The 16,045-nt window shown below is 40.2% G+C and overlaps 1 protein-coding gene across 2 annotated transcripts in view; it reads left to right on the top strand.

Annotated features, from left to right (window-relative positions):
* MAD1L1 (mitotic arrest deficient 1 like 1) overlaps window positions 1-16,045 on the top strand; it is a 482,869-nt gene that overhangs the window by 9,103 nt on the left and 457,721 nt on the right. For both annotated transcript variants that reach the window (XM_035130662.3, XM_088656937.1), the window contains exons 4-9: window positions 5,216-5,395; window positions 9,121-9,245; window positions 12,096-12,177; window positions 12,506-12,636; window positions 12,946-13,060; window positions 14,026-14,087. In XM_035130662.3, coding sequence (XP_034986553.2) covers window positions 5,216-5,395; window positions 9,121-9,245; window positions 12,096-12,177; window positions 12,506-12,636; window positions 12,946-13,060; window positions 14,026-14,087 — 695 coding nt within the window. The remainder of the gene's footprint in view (window positions 1-5,215; window positions 5,396-9,120; window positions 9,246-12,095; window positions 12,178-12,505; window positions 12,637-12,945; window positions 13,061-14,025; window positions 14,088-16,045) is intronic.

Raw genomic sequence — 16,045 nt, 5'->3', positions numbered from 1 at the left:
AATATGAATGAATTGGAGAAAAAGAATTTGGAAAAAACAAGTGGCCTGCAAATTGTAAAAAAGATAAAATACCCCGGGGATTTACATAGCAATGAAGAATATTAATTTGTTTGAGGATAATTATATTAAAACATGGAAAGAAATAAGAAATCAATTAGAAATTTGGCAGAGATTAAAATTATCAATGTGGGGTAGAATTTCTACGATCAAAATGAGTATATTGCAAAAAATCCTTTTTTTTTATTCCAAATGATTCCGGTAATTAGTAAATATGATATGTTTGAAAAATGGAAAAAAGGACATATCCCAATTTGTATAGCAAGGGAAAAAAACCACATATAAAATATAAACTGTTAACATACAATAAAGAGAGGGATGGATCCGGACTTCTAGATTGGAGAATTTACTATCAGGTGGCATGCTTAGGATGGATAAAAGACTGGGTCATGCTAGATAAAACAGAGATTCTAGACTTGGAAGGATGGAATAATAATAATAATAATAATAATAATAATAATAATAATAATTTATTTATACCCCACCCATCTGGCTGGGTTTCCCCAGCCACTCTGGGCGGCTTCTAACAGAAAAATTAAACACAGTAATCTATTAAACATTAAAAGCCTCCCTGAACAGGGCAGCCTTCAGATGGAACAACTGCTTCGGATGGCACGCCTATTTAATTTATGATAAAGTGGCAGTAAACAGGGACTTCCTGAACCACATAATCAGGAAGTCTCTATATAAAGTATGGGCAAACTACCGATGGTTGTTAGAACCTAAGATACCATGGTGGGTATCTACACTAGGTATTGGCAGTGAAAAAGTAAATATGGAGAAGGGCTGGCCAACATATCAACAGTTATTAATAAAAGAACATGGTGAGGTAAAAATAAGACCATATGAAGAGGTTAATAACTATTGTAACAGCTGGCTACAATATCACCAGGTATTGCATGTCTTCAACCAAGATAAAAAAAATAGGATTTGAACAGAAAACATCAAAATTACAGTGTGAACTTTTGCAACCTGTGAGGGACAAGGGATACAGGGAAGTCCCTCCCATCTTAAGTTCCAGCCCATCCCCAAGCGCTGGGGAGAGCAGGGAGAGCTCTGCCTCCAGCGGAGAGTCAGGAAGTGGTGTCCGAGGCTCAGGCAAGGTTGCGGAGCCCATGCCCCAGGTGGGACAGGAAGGTGTGAGCACGGGGGGAAGGCCAATTCCCCCAACTCTGGAATTGCGACGCAAACGTAGGGGGAAGAGGTTGGGTCTCCCAAAGCTTCTTTGCTGGAAGAAAATGCGCCAATCGCCATTCGGAGGTTCTGACACCTCACCGTAAGCATGTATATAGATCGTTCTGACCACTGTAAATAATCAGCACTTAATAAAAGTCTAAAAAGACTATGCTGCGAGGAGTCGTTACTCTAGAGTAGCCACATCAGCGCCTCTGACACAACCAAATAAGAAAATAATATCGAAAATATACAGCTTGCTACTTGAATGGGAACTGAAAGATGAGGTAATAAAAGAACCAATGATAAAATGGTCACAAGAGCAGGGCCAGACAGTTCACTTAGATAGGTGGGAAAGGCTATGGAAAACAGATATAAATTTCACAGCATGCTGTTTGATTAAGGAAAACATAATGAAAATGTTTTACCACTGGCACCTCACCCCAGTAAAATAATCAAAGATGTACAAAAAACAATCAAACCAATGTAGGAGATGCAAAACAGAGGTGGGGACGATGTACTATATGTGGTGGGGGTGCAAAGTGGTGAAACAATTTTGGATTATGATACATGAAGAGCTAAAAAAAATATTTAGGAGTCCAATCTCTAAAAAACCAGAGGCATTTTTGCTGGGTTTAGTATCGAATGATATCCGCAAGGATAAAAGGAATGTATTCCTTTACGCAACTGCGGCAGCCAGAATCGTAGTGGTGAAAAATGGGAAAACTGACAAAATGCCAGAATTATTAGAATGGAGAACCAAACTTTTCAAATTCGTGGAGATGGCAAAATTAAAAGCATCAATTAGAGGCTGCTCTAATCAAAAAATTAATAAAGAATGGGAATGCGTTAAGGAATACATGAAAACAGTCGGTGCTGGAGCTTAAAAATTAAAATGCAAAAGTTCAAAAGGCGCAAGGAGACAGGATAATATTATATTAAGGATGGAGTAACAAATAAAGTGAGTAACACAACAGTAACAAAAACAATAGTAAGCAAAGAAGTTCGCACACGGGTGGAGGGAAGCACTGGGTTGCGAAGGTATTAATCGAAATTGTTAAAGATTGGTACAGGATTTAAGAGATTTAAAATAAGTAAAGAAGCATCGAGAAATATCAAGTAAATGTATTGGAGAGGAGATCAGTGTAAATGAAAATTTGAGACTTATGGTTTTGCTATATATGATTTTATTTTGGACTTGTCTGTTGTAAAGAATTTATATTTTGCGAATAAAACAATTTTAAAAAATCAAAGCCCTGTGCACCATAGGAAAAGTGGCCTTTGCCAACCTGGTGCCTTTGAGATATTTTGGACTACAACTCCCATTAGCTCCACACAGCATGATCATGCTGGTTGGGGTGAATGAGAATTGTAGTCCAAAATACCTGGAGGGTATTAGGTTGGTGAAAGCTAATGTAGAAGATAGTGAATTGAATTGCGGAAACTGTATTCAAATCCCTGTTTAGCCATAAATTCACTGGGTAAGCTCTTAGCCTTGTTTGCCTCACAAAGCTTTTTAGGACAGAATGGGATAATCTCGTGTGTACCATTTTGAGTCAATGGATGAAATTCAGGATACAAGATTGATAAATCTAGCATGTGAAACAGAAACTATGCTGTGCTATGTGGCTACCTCTGCCTTCTAGGTTGATGTCACAAGGAGGATGCACTTTATCCTGTAAAGCACTTCAAGAATTCAGAGACTTTTATTAAATCTTGACATAACAACATACGCAGGAGGTGGATCTCTATTGTAACTCAGAAAAAATGAGTAGCTAAGGAAGTTCCTAGTTCCACCTCAAGTCAAGTGATTTTGTGCATTATTCCAGTGTCACTTCAACCCCAAAATCTAGCTGAGTCAGTTGCAGAAACACTTAAAACCCTGAAACGTAAAGGGAGCAGCACTAATCCAACAGTGTGGTAATTACCTTGCTCAGATTCTGTATTTCGGAAGTGATGTGGATAAAGGGTTTAGGAACCTCATACTGCTTTGCATAATCCTTGCTTAGTATGTAAATCCGTAGCTTGTTTTGCTTTGATTAGCAGAGCAATTTGCTACACGTTTTCCAATAAGAGTGAATTAATTTGAGTTGGAAGCAAATGGAACTTGGACTGGAAATGCTTTGAGAGTTCAGAAAAAAGGAAGAGAAGGAATGGAGGAGAATTGGGCAGGGGAAATTCAATACAGCAGTGTGTGTTGCATTATTTTATACTTTTCTAGTGAAATATTTTGGTCACAGAGTAGAATGATTTAAATTACCAAGGAAAAAGGTCAATTTAAGTCAAATTTCCTGTAGCTATTTCATATATTTCGTAAACTTCGTACATTTTCTAAACAGAGGTGCAAATCAGACCACTAAACCATGTTAATTTACAACTAAACAGAAGTATTATTTACACCAGGAAATGGAACCTTTTTATGTTGGGTGGTCCTGGTGGTGTATATCAGGAAGTATGGAGCCAAAGCAGGCAGTGATTCCCCCTCCTCTTAGTGTCTTGTTTCTTCCCCTTTTCCAAGTCTAATTGCCACATGGTAGACAATTTGGGTGGGTAGTGGGCAGAACATGAGAAGGGGAGAGTTGTTAACCCAACACTCTCTAGCTCCTACCCAAGCCCCGAATGTGGTATTTAGGCTAAAACCCTAATTGCTGATGGGGAGCTAGGTCCAAGGAGGAAATGCTGTGGTTTGAACCCATTTGTTCCTTGGTTTACAGTCAGACTTTGCCTCTCTTTGTCACACTGTGTATATATTTTTCAAGGTTTCCTTGAATGTCTCTAAAATATTTCCATATAGGGTCTTCATTATATGGTCCATTAAAGTGGACAAGCACCTGCCATGGTGCAAGGGGTGCCACAGCAATGCTGTATATCAGTACGTGAGAGCCCCTTTTTCGAATTATAGCATTGGCACAGGGCAATGAAATTCCCAGGATGTTTTACATAAAATGCAGAAGACCATAAAATAACAATACTAATAACACAAACTGAAAAGACTAAAAGCCTTGGTGAAATAAAATGTTATTTGCTGGGTGCCAAAAAGATGTTGGCATGTCCAAATACTTTTTTATATGGTGATGTGTGAATTTGGGAATTTGACCATTTCTCAGTTAAATCAATTGAGAGTCATTCAGTGATGGCTAGTCACCATACAAGGGGCAAATTCTGAATCACTTTTTGCCTGCTTTTTTATTGTTCCCTCATTTGGCTGCTGAGTGTGTTGCTGTGGCTGCATTAAGTAATATGGACAGATCTATAACTGTGTCATGAATGTTGTTGTGACAAGTAACTAGAAAATGTGGTAGTGATGGAAGGAAAAACACTGGAAATCAGTATGCAAACCATTTCCATTTGGAGTAAACCAAATGCAGGAGATGAGTTTCTAAGTGAGATGTTTACCTGGTTCATATCATCCTAGCATTGAAGCTTGTACTATGAACCAAAACCCTGTTCAGGCTGATGCGTTTGTGAGCACTATGTCTTTGAACAGTGCAAGCCATGCTGTCAAGTCCGACAATATGTGAATATCCCATTTGGCTCCAATTTATTGTAAACATCTTTATACAACACCTGTGGAAAACATATGGTGCAGCCATGCCCCAAGATTACTTCTGTGATGTACTAGACATTCATGACCAGGATGGATAAAAAGCAATATGGTAATTTTAAAAACCAAAACCAGGGGTTGTATCCAACATTAATCAAACTCTAAAATTTCAACTGTGTCCTGTGCTAATGCTATAATTCGGGAGGGGAGCAAAACTGTCAGACTTGTTCAGTGGCTACATAATAGAAATAGGTTGCATGGAAACTGTCCACTAAGTTTCACTAGTGGTAGTTTCACTGGTGGTAGTTTCACTGTTTCACTAGTGAAATGGATGAAAAGACTTGGGAAGACTTTGCTTAGTGGAGATGCTAGCAATATATTACTGTAGCTATTTGATGCAAGGTTCTTTGAAGTTTCTTTCTGTTTTTCCTCTCTTTCTAGCGGGAGGCTGACCATAACAAAGAGCTCCTCAAGCGTATCAAGCAGTGTCAGGAAAGAGAAACTGAGACCGAAAATAAGCTTCAAGAACAAATTGAGATTAACAAATCCTGTCAGAAGCACACAGAGTCTCTGAATAAGAAGTTGCAGGAGAAGGAGAACAAGCTTGCTGAAGCTAATGAAGTAAGAAAAAAGCAGTTTCTTATTTGATTCCATACTATATGTAGTTTCCAATCGTCCATGAATATTAATAAATAGCTTGGTTGCATCAGTTGTGATGCACAGTAGAATGGTTGTGATGTTCGTGCCCGTCAGTACCCTCAACCTCTTTCCCTTTTAGCACTGCCCGCTCTCACTCCGGAGGCTGCTGGGCTGCTTTCGTTACCCGGGAAAGGGTCTGGCTATACCTCTATGGCTCGAACGGGGTTTTGAAACACTTCTTTAACCGGTATCGCTGCCACCACCCGGGAAGGTCCCCTTACAGACCTCCGGGACAAAGAATACACGTTCTGCCTGGTAGAGGGCAAAGCAGCCTAGGACTGGGTTTAGCAATGCGACCAGAAAGGACCAAGATCCACAAGAAATCTCTTTTAACTATTTATTATAAAATAGCTTAAACAAAGTAACATGCAACAGTTCTCAAGTAAAGGGAATACAAAGATAAAACAAGAAAAAGTAGCTAACTTACAAGTACAAACTTAGAATAGGATTGATCCAAGACTGCATCTCTCCATCCCAGCAAATTGCAGTCAAGAGCTAACGGCAGACCTCAGTCTCTCTCAGGCTCTTTGAAGACGAACAGGACAGCAGTACCTTGCTGGGTCATTTTGCAAGACAAAGGGACTCATCTCTAACAGACTTAAATCCCTAAAACCCTTGAGGTGTTCCACGTGGGCTTATGGATCATTATCCAATCTGCGTTAGAGTTGAGATTTGAATAATCCAATCAAAGAACCTACAACCGTTAGTCTTGTCAATCAAATAGAAACTACACAGATGTCTTGTGTTTACCCATTAATCAACCTACAGGGCAATTAACGCCTTCAGTTCTCAGAGCACACCGGACAGAGCTTCCTCCCTAATTTCTTATCGCACAGGAATGGGAGATTTCACAGCTGCAAGGTTACACGGGATCAAAGGAGCCAGAAATCTTTCTCTTAAAGTTCAGAAGTTTACTTTCCCAGGCCATTCTCCCTCTCGATGGCCAAAGTCCCATGAATCTCTGCAGTTCCCATAATGCTCTGCACCTAAATCCATGACAATGGTGATATGCACATTCTGCTCATAGTACTCAATTTCTTAATGGATGATATAATGGTGCTTATTGTTTGAAGGAGAATGTGGGCATTGATAAATATGGAAGTGTTTCTCCAAAAGTCTTCCTCAACCTGGTGCTTTCTAGATGTTGCTGGTTCAAATATCCCTCAGGGGTTCAAATGTCCCTCAGCCCCAGCAAGCCCTAATGGTCAGGGATGATGGGAGTTGTAGTCAAGAAACAACTAGAGGGCACTAGGTTGGGAAAGGCTTTCTAGAGGAAGCATTTTTCAAAGGCAAGATGGCAAAGGAATCCGAATTTTGCGTTGTTGATGTTGGTATCTGTCTGTTTTGAGATACAGTGGAAGAGTGCAGCTTCAGATGTAAAGTCAAACCATTGGACAGCTACAGTGCCTGCTGTGGCTGTAGAAACAAATACGGGCAAGACATGTTTTATTGCAGCTGGGGCAGATGAAGATGTCTGGCATTGCTTCCACAGATGCACCATGCCGTTTCTTCTCTCTGTGCTCCTCCCCGTAGTAATTTCTCCTCTGGTTACTGCTGTGGATACATGATGTGATTGAATGTCTCCAAGCACTGCAATTGTCTGTAAAGAATTCCCTTATGATGTGGTTAATGTTGTCTATGAAGGAGGTGTATAAGTGGTGTCTGCTTTCAGCATGTCTCCTGCAGCTAGTGCAATGAGAAAATGATGTTGACTGTTGACCTCTGAGTTCTAAAGCTGCTTTGTGACTCGGGATAGACCCTGCCAGTGAGTGACTGTAATCTGTTGAAAACTACATGGGCGAAGGCTTTTCCCACGGTACTCAGCAGTGGGATTCCATGGTAGTTACTACAGTCATGACAGTCACCTTTGTTCTTGTAAAGGGTAACAATGCTGGATTCGCACATGTCTTGTGGCACAGATCCTGTTTCCCAGCACTGCAAGAGAAGGCTGTGGAGGTGTGTCATGAGGGAGGAGTTGAGACTGGCTTTCTGCACTTCTGTTGGGATTCTGTCCTATCCTGGGGCTTTACCACATGCCTGGGAGTTGATGGCATTCTTCAGCTCATTAAGGGAGGGAGGGACATCCAGATGTTCCAAGGCAGGCAGAGTCTGGATACGTTTGATTGCTGTATCAGAGACCATGTTTTCCTACGAGTACAGTTTTTGATAGTGCTTTGCCCATTACTTCATCTGCTTGCTGCAATCTGTTATGATCTCTGCAGAAAAGGTTTTAAGCGGTGCAGTTTTTCTGACTGTTGGTCCAAAGCCTTCTAGCCTTTGTACATTTTGTGAGTACTGTATTGCTGCTTTAACCAGTAGTCATGGACACATTGGCAAGCTGCTGGGCATCACTCCTAGCTTTTCTCAGTGCAGCAAGTGTCATCCTGCAGGGTGCACACTTGTAGTTCACAAGAGTCTCTCACTTTGCAGCCTTAACAGGCTCCGTGTCCTTAATGCTGGCCTCAAATCAGTTGGGTATCTGCTGCTCTCAAGGAGCAAAGGAATATGGATTTTGCATTGTTATCAAACAGTAGTAAGAGGTAATTGGGAGGTGTTGTGAAGGGCATAATAATACAAAAGGGTCACAAGAAGTGATGAGGAGTTTAGGTTATTCTTGGTCAGTTACTGCTGTGATATCACTCACTGCAGGGAGATTTTGTTGTTTAGTCGTTTAGTTGTGTCCGACTCTTTGTGACCCCATGGACCAGAGCATACCAGGCACTCCTGTCTTCCATTGCCTCCTGCAGTTTGGTCAGACTGGAAGATTTTAGGTCAGACTGAGAGATTTTATTTCTTTTTTCCCCTGGCATCTCCAATCTGATCTGTTCTGTGTAATTTTTAACGCAGCAGCTGTTTCTGAAACTGTGATGTCCCTCCCAAGAGTGTGCATACCTAGCTGAATATTTAGGAAATTGTAATGTCATAAATTTAGTACAAGAGTTAATTTTGGAGAAAAGGCCTGTGTAGGCATAGAATATGGAAGAGGGCAAGAGAGGAGAGAGATTCAAGGCACAAGAAGTGATTGTTCATAAGAGTGACTAAGTTAGTCTTTGCCAACCTGTGCCCTCCACAGGTTTTGGATGGCTATGCTGATTGGGGCTGATGGGAGTTGGAATTCAAAACATCTGAAGGACCCCAGGTTGGTGAAGCCTGGACTAAGTAATTGTTCTTTTTATAAGCAAGAAATGGCCTAATGATAAGTTGATGTCCTTTCCCCTCTGCATCTAACCTAGTTCTGGTAACTCTGGATTGTACAACTTTATTGAAAAGTTAACACTGCCATTTTTACTTGTCTGTTGGGAGAATTGATGCAGTTTTGAAATTCCACTGCAGAGAAAATATTCATAAGGTGCTGATGGAACAATTTGCATCCCTCTGATGCATCCTATTGTAGACAGACATTCTAACTTTGAAACTTGCTATTTGCATGCCAGTGTGAAGTTACTTGCTTAATGGGTGTGACAATTAGGGTGACAGATAAGAGAGCAAAGAGTTGCTTTTGCCTTTCTGAGGTAACTTTTTAAAGGTCTGATTTCATGTATTATTGGTTCTTCACATTTAATCAGTAGTGTTTGATCAGAGGTGGTTCATTGTCCTTGACATCTAGGTCCAACCATATATTTGTGTATTCATTCTTTCTCTCTCAGACAATTAGTGTGTTGAAAGGAAAGATATCGGAGTTGCAGTGGAACTTAACAAATCAGGAGATGAAAATGAAAACCTGTGAATCGCAGAAGCAGGAGCTGACTGAACAGCTGGATGTACTACAAAAGTGAGTAGGGGATTAACAACTGCCAGGAAATAAAACCTTTAGTCTTTGGCAGCTGGTGTCACTCAGGAAGGGAAAGTTTCAACAGCTTTTGATTTTTGCTGTTCAAAGAGCTGCTTTGATCAGGATGTGTACTGCTGAAAACTTGATAAATGGGGCGTGGGGAAAATAACAAAATAAAAAAGTAGATAAAGTAATTTTATGGAAAATAAATAAATAAAGCTTAAACATTTCATATTTCTCTTGTGCAGGAGATGGGAAAATACTGAGGATTGGAGGAGGCTAATTAACTGAAAAGTCTTTTATTAAAACCTGTAACTATCATTGATGAGGCTGGGTTGATTATAATTCCTCCCCTCAACACTGATTTTGGTCATAACTTTTGAAGCAGCATTTATGTAATACCGACATGAGTTGTTTGGTGGCCAAATAATTGGAGTACGGAAATAACAAGTGATTTGTGGGATTTGTTACTTGGCTAAGAATATTCAGTGCATAGCCTAAATTTTCTGCAAAGGAAAAAAGATGTCTGCAGCTGCAATCCAATGGATGCTTAAGTACTATTGAATTCAGTGGGACTTACCTCTGAATATAGGATTGCATTGCAAGCTATGGTATCATGATAACAGTTTTTGGAAAATACTGGCAAAATGCAACTGGCGTATTGGGATGCATTTTGTCTCTGAATGTGTCCTTGCTGTTTCCTTACAGCAGTGTGTACTAAGAGGACAATAGCCCATACTTCAGCAAGGAGATAGAGCTGTACAGTCGTACCTTGGTTCTCGAACCGAACCTGTTCCGGAAGTCCGTTTGATTTCTGAAAACGTTCGAAAACCAAGGTGCATCTTCAGATTGGCTGCACTCAATTGGAAACTGCGGAAGCCGCGTCAGATGTTCGGCTTCTAAAAAAAGTTCGCAAACTGGAACACTTACTTCTGGGTTTGCAGCGTTTGGGAGCCAAAAAGTTTGAGTCGCAAGGCGTTCGAGAACCAAGGTACGACTGTAGTGGGGAAGAATGAAGTCTCTTCCATAATGAATTTTGGACAGGGTCTTTGCAATGTGATTGTCTTTGGGATGGGAACCCAGTATGAAGGGAAGAACAGACCTGTAGGTTGGACACTGCTTTGGAGACAGGCAATGCCCATGTTTCTTAGTTACTTTAGATTCCTTGAGCATGCACACACTCCCTGGTAGACAGGAGAACACATTGCAGTGGAAGTTTAATGTGACCAAGAGATGTAATGTGCATGTCATAGAATCATAAAATTGTCGAGTTGGAAGGGACTGCAAAGGCCATCTAGTCCAGCACTGCAGGAATCTTTTGCCCATTGTGGTGATGAATGGTCTGGAAGTGAATAAGTAGAGAAAAGTGCTGCAGGACAGGTGCATTCCAATGGTGAGTGGTTGACAGTGGGTTCAAAATAGACACCAGGAAGTATTTCTATTGATGGGCACAAACTTTTAGAAAGGATTTGGCAAGGTCTGTCAAGGCCTATTAGCTAGTACCGTGTTTCTCATATTATAAGACACGTCTTATATTTATTTTTTCCTCAAAAAAACACACTATGGCTTATTTTCAAGGGATGTCTTATTTTTTTCCTCCTCCTGCCGCGGCCGGCATTGCTGCTGCGCCTATCACTATGTCTTATTTTCGGGGTATGGCTTATATTCATTGAATGCTTAAAAATCCTGCTATGGCTTATTTTATGGGTATGTCTTAAAATATGAGAAACAGGGTATGGTAAAAATGAAACCTCTTGAGGCAGAGACAATGGATGGGAGTTATCTAAAAAGTCCCATCAGCGCAAGCCCTGGTTAAGGTTTTCACTTGTGCATCAGTGCTTTCCCTTCCTCTCTCCACTGGCATGCTCTGAAATTGACTGGAGGTGTGTGTGTGTCAGGAGAACGGTGCATGGGGGGGCAGGAGGGTATGCTTTCATTCTATCTGGCAAGCCGCAATGCTTGTGCTGACAGGATGTTTACCATAGCAGAATGTTGAATGCTAACAGTATTTATTTCTTTTTATTGTTTTTAAATAATTTGCCTCTCAATAACATAATACGGTGAAGAGTAGTATATAAATGTTTTATAGTATTTACAAATTGCATACATACTAAACACCACAAAACTATAAATGTTGCAAAAATGATAAAAGTCATTGAAAAACTTTTCTTAAAAGCTGCAGATTAAGTCAAAATAGACAAAGCACCAAAAGCAGTTAAACCTGACAAGACTTGGTGCCAGGTGGATAGACCTAATCAGTTCTAGAGAGGAGTGGTATGACTATCTCCATCACAGCCTGCTTGATTGCTTACCAGCAATGCTGTTGAAACCAATGCCAGGCTACAAAGCACTTTGCTTATAGCAACTTTTGCTTCTAGTGGGAATGGTTCTATAAGTGACTCATATGTCGTATCTTCTCTATGTCACTATTTGTTGTTAGCCGCCCTGAGCCCGGTCTTGACTGGGAAGGGCGCGGTATAAATAAAAATTATTATTATTGTTATTGTTATTGTTATTATTATTATTTATACCGGTAGACCCTCTGCCTAGTTATGAGATACATGATTGCCCACCATGGCTAGCAATTCCTGTCTGTCTTTCATAGGTAGACACATTTAAACATAATTGTTGACTCGGGAGAGATTTTGATGGGGGAAGTTAATTTGACTTAAAATTGTAAAAATTAAGAAATAGCTTTTCTGAGCATGCGTAACAATTAAGTTTTGTTCAGCATGTAGTGAAGCATAACCATGGAAGGATGATGAACAGGATGCTTCCAAGGTATGTACTTGTGCTTTCAAATGTTCCTCTTTGTATTCAATGCATATCTTTTATGTCCACATACAATAGAAAATGGAGAGAGGCCAGTCAACAAATTGAGTCTCTACATGCAAAGGAAGCACTGATTGCTGAGAAGGAGCAGAAAGTTCAGGTGAGATCCTCTCCTTATTAAGTATGTGAAGCTATATCTTTACTCTACAAAACTACTCTTAAGGAAAGCACAGAACCCCTCTATTACCACCTTGTGACTGAAAAATATAAACAGAAATTATGGAAACTCTTCATGGAAACAAAAGTTGCACAAAACATTTAATTTGTACCAAACTGGCCACAAACTGGCCACAAAAGGCACATGCAATCATGTATTGTTTGTTTGGTTTAACAGTGAAGTTAATGTTAAACTGGCTGCAGAGATTTCACACATGTCATGTCTTCTAACTTAGCCTTTCTGATAGCTCTCTTGGTCCTTTACTTTCCAGGACCTGGAGCAAAAGCTCTCGTTGCAAGAACAAGATGCTATAATTGTGAAGAACATGAAGATGGAGTTGGCACAATTTCCCAAAATGGAGCGGGAGCTGCGGGAGCTCAGGGAGGAGAATGCTTACCTTAGGTCAGAAGACAGCAGTTGTGCTCAGTGGGAAAGATGTGCACCTTTCACTTGCTCCTGCCCACCTGTGGCAGCTTCTGCACTGAGGCTGTAAACTCCCCTTTTCAGAACTTGATACCTTGTCTTCAGTATTCACAACAGATTCTCAACAGTCCTCTTTCTCTACACCTGCATTATAGTTGTATGCTCATATTGGCTCTGCAGCATTGTTGTTGTTGTTACATTTAATAAACAATAAAAAATGGGTTGACATTTGCTTTGCAAAAAGCAAGTAGTGTTAATATCTTAATAGTGTGTTTCCCCTTTCCCCAGGGAAATAAAAGAAAACAATGGATTGCTCAAAGAGGAGGTAGAGGGTCTCCAGAGGAAACTAGTGCGTTATGAAAAGGTCCAGGCAGAAATGGTAGCCTTGGAATTGGAGAAGGAGGTAAGGTCACAGTAACGCAACCTGTATAGGTGGGGTGGGTCCTTCTGCCCCTAGTTGCAAATTATTTTTCTAATAAGAAGATACAGATGGCATCTCTGTCATCTCTCTAGGCCTGTTAGGCTAATGCAAGAATTAGTAATGAGCCGTGTGTGTGTGTGTGTGTGTGTGTGTGTGTGTGTGTGTGTTTTAAAAATTCTGTGAAAAGCTCTGATCTCCATGGTGGCAGCTTCTGTTTTAAGCCTGCCTGCATTGTCTTCTGGAATACAAGAGTTGAAAAGGGACAGTAGCACTTGATGGACATTTAAAGAATTCTGTTTACATTTGGATTGTAATTGCTATGCATGGGACTAAACATAGTATGGGATCAATACATTGCTTTCTTTGTCTTGGTGTGAAAACAGTTGTTTGAGCATTGAGCTACAGTAGCGTTGTTAATTATTGCAATATAAATTAAATCCAGGCTACTCAGTTGTCTGGACTAGAAGAAAATAGAGACCGGAGGTGAATTCTCCTGAACTAAGAACCAGAGGTGGCAAACACAGCTGACGAGATGTTGGGAATATGGATAACTTAATTAATGTAGGATCAAAGATTGGTGCTGTAGAACAGAATTTCATTATTAATTTATCATACAATGCTACTTGAGGTACCGTACGAATAAATAGTATGCAGGTTTGGGACATTTTACCATTTCACCCTTTCCTGCTACAATTGTAACTTGTTTTGACATGCACTTACCATAACAAGTTTTGCAAAACAAGCAAATTGGGGGGGGGGGTTAAATTGTTGCCAAGTATGTGCTATTTATGCTCGGGTAGCATAGTTTTGGTATGTGTTGATGAATATTTTTAAAAACAAATTACTAAACCTAAGAGGGATGAATTTAAATTTTTAACACTGCAGATGTTCAGGTATAGATGTTTTGTTTTTGTTTTTAATTCAAATTCTTTTGTTACTTTTTTCAGAGACTTCATGGGAAGCTGAATACTTGGGAGAAACTGGACCAGAGCACTGGCTTAGAGATCAAGTAAGTAGAAAATGATAGTAACAATCTGAGCACCAATATTCCTGTTTGTGCAGGACGTTTTAGTTTAGTCAGTTATTCCTTCTTTTCACCATAAGAAACATTTTTTTTTAATTAGGCAGATAGGTGCATTGTTTAATGTAGGATGTCTCTAAAAATTCACTGGTGTTTCAATTAATCTACCACAAATATACAAAAAGGGGGGTAAATGCAGTATTCACTATAAAACACAATTCAAAATGGCATTCAAAAAGGTTTGAAACAAGCCTGGGGAACTTGTCACAAAGCAAGGGGAAGTCGTGGGGCAACACACCTGCACATAAATAAGGACTCAAACTAGGAAAGACTTTACCATTCCTTTTTGAATTGTTGATTAATCTATCAGCATTTGCCAAACTTAATGCAGCATAGTTTAGTTCTTAGCTCTAGATGTTTTGCTTGACTCCTGGTGAAGTGGAAGTATTTTCTGTGAGAATTATCTGATGTTCAGGGAGTTGCATTTACTACTTTTTTGTGACTAAATTTTCTACTAGGCCTAGAGTAGCTACTACCCCAATTATGGAATGCTCTCCCCAAGATGCTTTCCTGGTCTTGGGTTAATATGTTTTTGTTCTTGGGTGTTTGGCTAGTACTAATAGAGCTTTGCCGGCTGTTGGTAGATGGCTTCTGCACAGTCTTAGCCTGGTGTCTGCTGCTGAGATTCATTAGAAGGCTGAGAGACCTTTGGATTTCTTCCCTCTGGTCCTCATCTGTTTAAATTTGCTGCTTTGTGGGACTATGAGTGTTGGTTCAGCTGCAGAATTTAGGATAATGGTCCCAAATGTGGGCTTTCCACTTCTAAGTGGAGGTTTACATCTTCTAAATTGATAAGTATCAACTTATATAGTGACCTTCCCGAATGAACAAGGCTTTTAATGGGTACCGGTAATTGGAACCAAAAGATATTAGTAGGTGACGTGGTCTCTTTGTTAGAGAGCCAAATCAAATTATTGTCTGCTGTCCTTCCTTTGCTTTTTGGTTGTGTTCTTGGGGGGTGGGGGTGGGAATCAACCATACTACGGTGCTGCTTGTCTTATGGTGGGCTCTACCTCCTTGGGGTTTTTAAGCAGAGGTTGGGTGGCCATCTGTTATGTATGATGTAGTTGAGATTCCTGCAATTCAAGGGGTTAGACTAAAGGCCCTTGGGTGTCCCTTCCAATGCTACAATTCTATGGTTCTACAAACTAAATAAAAATCAGTTATATGCAGGCATCTCAAGATTCTCATACATAAAATAAGAAGCCATTTTGAAAACTCTTATGTTTTTGTAGGTGTGTTCACTTTTTATCTCCTACCATTGTGTACAGAGTCAACTAAGGAAAAGTATTCCGTGCTATTGTTGATGCTTTCCAAGTAAGGATGAATGCTGCTTGTTGGAATGGTATAGTACAGGGACGTCCAATTCTCAAGAGACTGCGATCTACTCACAGAACAAAATAGTGGCAGTGATATACCCAATTTTTTTTTTTAGGGGTTTAGGTCAAAATTATTGAGCTTTTTTAGGAGAGCAGCTTGTTGACCTTTTCTTAGGGGTTCAGGCCAAGGTTGTTAATCTTTTTTTGGGGGGCAACATCGGAGTTGTGAAGCTTTTCGGGGGGGGGGCACAAAGTGGAGGTGATTATTTTAAGACGGGAACGCAGAAAATTGCTCACCGCCATTACAAAAGCCGGCCAGCGCTAACTGCAGCTTCCGGTATAGCAATCCTGCGACACTGAAAGAAACAACGAGGGGGCGGGGCTGGATACATTCATTTTACAGCTAATCTTCCCAAGAGGGTGTAAATGAGCTAGTGATCGACCCCTTTCACCTGGAGAATGACCTATTGATTGTGGTCAACTGGTTGGACATCCCTGGTATAGTGTTTAACAGATGGTGGAAGAGAATGGTGTTTTCTATTCATTTTACCGTAGCAGTGTGTTTTT

This window comes from Zootoca vivipara, chromosome 13, assembly GCF_965207765.1.
Source record: "Zootoca vivipara chromosome 13, rZooViv2.hap1.1, whole genome shotgun sequence".
Taxonomy (NCBI): domain Eukaryota; kingdom Metazoa; phylum Chordata; class Lepidosauria; order Squamata; family Lacertidae; genus Zootoca; species Zootoca vivipara.
This window is presented reverse-complemented; position numbering and strand designations above follow the sequence as displayed.